The sequence below is a fragment of the Tachysurus vachellii genome, chromosome 8 (assembly GCF_030014155.1).
Source record: "Tachysurus vachellii isolate PV-2020 chromosome 8, HZAU_Pvac_v1, whole genome shotgun sequence".
In the NCBI taxonomy this organism is placed as follows: domain Eukaryota; kingdom Metazoa; phylum Chordata; class Actinopteri; order Siluriformes; family Bagridae; genus Tachysurus; species Tachysurus vachellii.
In genome coordinates, this window is record NC_083467.1 from 1067501 (window position 1) to 1072500 (window position 5000).

Genomic DNA, 5000 nt, shown 5'->3' on the forward strand with positions numbered 1-5000 from the left:
GTAGTGAGTAGTGAGTGGTTTGGGTATTTTGTCCTGTGGTATATTTATCCTCTCAAAATCTTCTTTAAATGCTAAACTATGACATGGTCACCGTTTCCATGTTGGTGATGTTACTGCCTGTAGTTTTGGGGTTTTTCTTCATAGATCTCAGTGTTTCGGTCAGTAATTGCTGTTGTTTTTCTTGCCAAATCTGATGGATGTCTGCATTTTTTTTCCTTCTGGACATTCCAAATTTCTGTATTGCCGTGTGATCCATCTGATTTTCTCCCTTTTCTCAGCTCTCTGGTCTTCATGACAGTTTATTCAGCATTTAGCAGACACACTTATCCAGAGCGACTTCCATTTTTTTTTTTTTTTTTATACAGCTGAGCAATTGAGGGTTAAGGGCCTTGCTCAGGGGCCCAACAGTGGCAGCTTGGTGGACCTGGGATCGAACTCACAACCTTCCGATTGGTAGCCCAACACCTTAACCACTAGGCTATGACATGCCCCCTTTTATTTTCTAACAATCTTCAGCTTAAACCAACAGACCTTCGGAGCTGTTAATGGTTCAAACCGTCGATCTAACTTACACGCCTGTCACGTGTGGGGTCAAGCAAACACATCTACATGTAGATATGAGGAAATGAAAACTTTTGACCTCAATCCCAAGTGTATTTGTTGCTAATAAATGAACAGTTATATTTAGATGAATCACACACCAAGGAGGTGGAAGAAGAAAAACAGGAACACTCAAAGTTATTTCGGGATGTCGTTACTATTTTTGCAGAGGAAACTTCCAGAAATAGGAAGTTTCTGTCTTTATTCAGAATCCCCATGACCAGCTCTTTATGTTCTCCCAAAGTGGTTCTCTGAGGGTTCTCTGGTTCTTCAGTGTCCCTGGGAATCAACACGTCCTGGATTCAAGACCTATAACAACACTGAAAGTTTATAGAAATCATTAGTCCAGATTTCTTAAATACAAAGACTGTAGATTTGGCTTTACTTGTGATCCAACCTGACTAACACATAAGAAACTTTGGTTATGTTATGTGTGTTTGTGCTTTTCCCCCCATTTCTTTAGATCAGCCTCTTGGAGACACGACCTCACTGAGCATGTGACAGATCCAAAGCACTAACAAGTGAACAGTTCATTATTCAGCTCTGTTTCTGAACCACATTCAGGGACTGGATCTGTTCGAGACGTCTGTATAAATAAACCTGTTTAAAACTTGTCCATAAATGAAAATGGTTATAATTAGATTAATAAAACAAAACTAAAAGAATCCTTACTGCTGTATATCTGTTTGGGTAAAAACAGCCAGGTCTTGTTACTTGTTTGCCACGAGAAGTTAATTTATTAAACTTGGTGTATGGATCAGTTCTCTTTGCTATTCACTGTAAGTCTACAGCAGCTGAAATAATAGCAATTTTAAATACAGTATTATAATCAAAGGTTCAAACATTTATTCAAACATTTACTGCAAGATCAAAAGTCCTTCACACTTTCTCCTCTTTCAGTAGATTCAGGATTGCGTCTCGTCTCGACGTGTACGGTGCGTGCTTCATACTCAGCAGGCTGGCAGGGAACAGATTGCCACTTGGTGTGTACATCTCCTCCCCTTTGGGCCCCATCAGAACACGCAGGGTCTTATTCCTCTCCAGAATCTTCTCATAGAACTCAACTCCTCCCTTTGTGTAGCTGTGGGACAAACTGGCGGCCCGCCGGTCCGAGTGGAACTCCAGCCACTGGTTCACGGCGTCAGACGCTAAAAAGTACGACAGAGCTCCCAGACCCAGAGCGAGCGTGTTAACTCCGGCCCTGAGGATGACGGATCCGGCAAAGAGTCTAAACATCTGTTTGAGAGCCACGCTGTAAATCCAGGCTCCAGCCAGGCAGGTGGGAGCCACTGCAGCATGCAGCACCGGGCCAGCACTCTCTAACCGGGCCACCTCGCGTGCCATGGCAAACTTCTGCGCATCTTCAGACAACACCAGGGCATTTTTCAGTGTGCTGCCCGTCTCACTGTCCCAATCCACTTCTTTACCGTTGATGAGAATGGTGCGGTTAGTGATTCCTGACAGATCACCCAGGGTGCTGTTAAAGTTGGACGGGATGCCGACCTGTGCCCCGGAGGGAAGCCACGGGATCCCGGCACCAACCGGATGAAAACCGTAAGCTGCGAAAGCCGTGTAGTTCTCAGAAGAACCGACCGCTGAGTCCTTCAGAACCTGCTGGAACACAATCTCCAGCTTTTCTGATAAAGTGCATGGCTCTCCTTTGCTCCAGGCTTGGTAGAGCTTACGGTAAGTGTTTCCTGGAAAGACATGGTAGAAAATGTTCACTGTGAAAACACTTCCACAACCAACAAGAAGAAGTGGAGTCCGAAATCTCTGCACCAGGACTGAGATCTTTAACACACGAGAAGCCATTAAACCCTTCTGCTGGACAGTGGGATATTAAATCAACTTATTTCTATGTTAAGCAGGAGATCAGATGAAACACTTGAGTGATAAACACACGTCAATGACGTCACCACCACAATGGGGTCGAGTTTAAAGTAAACAAACTGAACTGCTGTTAGCTGCAATGCTAACAAACTCAAACCCTTTTTACAGAATACGACATAACACGTTAGTGATCTACGTTTCAAACGTAAAAGCTTTAAAACTAAATTAAAATTCTATAAATTCTATGCACTTTAATTCACACGCACTAGACATCAGAGCTGCATTTCTACAAGGACGAGACATGTGAGCGCCATAACAGCTGCCGTAAAGCGGCGCACTGTTTACGTCAGTTTTACGTTTGCTAGAGGAAAGGCATAGACATATACACTAGATGTCGCCTGGGTTACGGCAGCACGTTGGAATGAATGCGTCAATAGAGCCGCCATCTTGGTACAGGGGACCTCCTCCTCTTAATGCATTAGCGTCAATGTAGGCAAAGGGAAATAAAATCACCATAAATCGTCATGAATGCCATTTTCTAGTTTTTTTTTGGTCGTTCCAACGGTCAGACGTGTATTTATCATTAAGTCCAGAGAGAATTTAAGGTTTTGATATTAAGATAATCTACTTTTTCACAATATAATGCATAGCGCTAGTAGGTGTAAGTTTATTACTTACATTCTTCCACTTGAGTAAACTTCATATGAACAATCACTACTTACCTTATAGCCTACTGCATGTAACACTGCTACAATGGTGTGACTATACATGTTCATTTAAACATTTAAATTGGATTGGTTTATTAAATATGATACACAAAGCAATTTGCAGGTGGAAGCAATTTGCAGGTGGATCGGGCATCAAGGCAGGATACACCCTGGACGGAGTGCCAGCCCATCACAGGGCACACACACACACTCTCATTCACTCAGGCAATCACACACTAGGGACAATTTTCCAGAGATGCCAATCAACCTACCATGCATGTATTTGGACCGGGGGAGGAAACCGGAGTACCCGGAGGAAACCCCCGAGGCACGGGGAGAACATGCAAACTCCACACACACAAGGTGGAGGCGGGAATCGAACCCCCAACCCTGGAGGTGTGAGGCGAACGTGCTAAGCCACCGTGCCCGTGCCAAAGACTGTGCAATCTTTTATATATTCCTTTCCCGCAATACTCTTGCAACATTAAATAAGTAAAGTCACATAAACCAAAAAAAAAAAGTTTGACTTTGAGGCTGAACTGCCAAGCTAACTGATGACATCCATCTGATGACTGATGACAGCTGAGTTAACCATTTAAAAAAAAAGTGTTTCGTTTCCCTGCAACAACAACACGACCTTACACAGTTTCTTCCTGACACCTTTGCTCTGCAGTTGAAGAGTATGAATCTTTGAGACATGGTGTTGTCTTAATTTATGAAAGGCACAGACAACCAGTGCTCTGTGTTTGTGTGCAGGTCGTCATCTTCGTGAAGTCAGTACCACGTTGCGTTGCGCTCTCTCAGCTGCTTGTAGAGGAAAACTTCCCTGCCATCACCATTCCCAGAGGCATGGTTCAGGAGGAGAGGTGAGACTTTTCTGTTTTTCACTCGTTCCAATGTTTGGGTTTGTTATAAAGTTTAGCTGAGAGTAATTGCTGCTTTTACCACAGATTGTCACGGTACCAGCAGTTTAAGGATCTCCATCGGGGGATCCTGGTGACGAAGAACCTGTTTGGCAGGGGTATGGATATTGAGCGTGTCAACATCCTCTGAAGACTCGGACACTTACCTACACAGGGTGAATATCTGTAAAGCTTTATGAATAATGGATTTTTGCTAATAAAAGCACTGATACAATAAGGGTAGAGCTGGGCGATATTGCTGAAAACTGTATCATGATATCAGTGTTTCATATCGGTCGATATTGATAATTATTGATATTGTGTATGACCCATTTAAAATAAGGACCAGGAGAAAAATATATTACATTTAAACCTTTTTATTTTAAACTTAACCTTCCTCTGATCGTAATCCCCTCGGTTATTAAGACAGAAATGTCAACAAGCAGGAAAACTCTAATAATTATAATGTAACATAAGTCTAAAGTCACAATGAACACTTAACTGTTATCTCTTAACATTTAAGGTGCGAAATGAAAGAAAATGTAAGAAATGCTTAATAAAGTGTAATAAAATAGTGCAAAGTATTAAATATAAACATAGAGAATATTTTTATTAGAGAATATATTATTATTATTATTATTATTAGTCTTTATAGGTACTACCAGTCTTGGCGGGGACGACAGTCTTGCATAATTTGCAGACAACATTGGTGTGACTACGGTCAGACTTATAATATCCAAAAATCTGCCATACTGGCGAGCTGACGTTTCCTCTTTTATTTACAATTTCCTCACTCGCTGCGGCTCATTTTATGCTCATCAGTCGCCGGTTACCGAAGAGGAATCACGCAGACCAGCACGAGACAATGATATGGTGCAACCAAACATGATACTGTTACATGATTGGCTGTTAGCGTGTCACTTCCTTACCAGAGAGCGAGTGCCTTTGTTAATGCAACCAA

At 42.3% G+C, this 5000-nt stretch overlaps 1 protein-coding gene across 2 annotated transcripts in view; it reads right to left on the bottom strand.

The window, feature by feature from the left end:
* Positions 1–2748, bottom strand: part of tmem177 (transmembrane protein 177) — a 3243-nt gene extending 495 nt beyond the window's left edge. The window contains exons 1-2 of one of the 2 annotated variants that reach the window (XM_060875671.1): positions 1486–2748; positions 1–909 (exon numbers count right to left, since the gene is read on the bottom strand). The exon at positions 1–909 is cut by the window's left edge and continues 495 nt beyond it. In XM_060875671.1, the coding sequence (XP_060731654.1) occupies positions 871–909; positions 1486–2412 (966 nt within the window). In that variant the 5' untranslated portion in view covers positions 2413–2748 and the 3' untranslated portion in view covers positions 1–870. Of the gene's footprint in view, positions 921–1485 lie in introns of both variants that reach the window. The other variant, XM_060875672.1, reaches the window with a different exon arrangement.
* Between the last annotated feature and the right edge of the window lie 2252 nt (positions 2749–5000).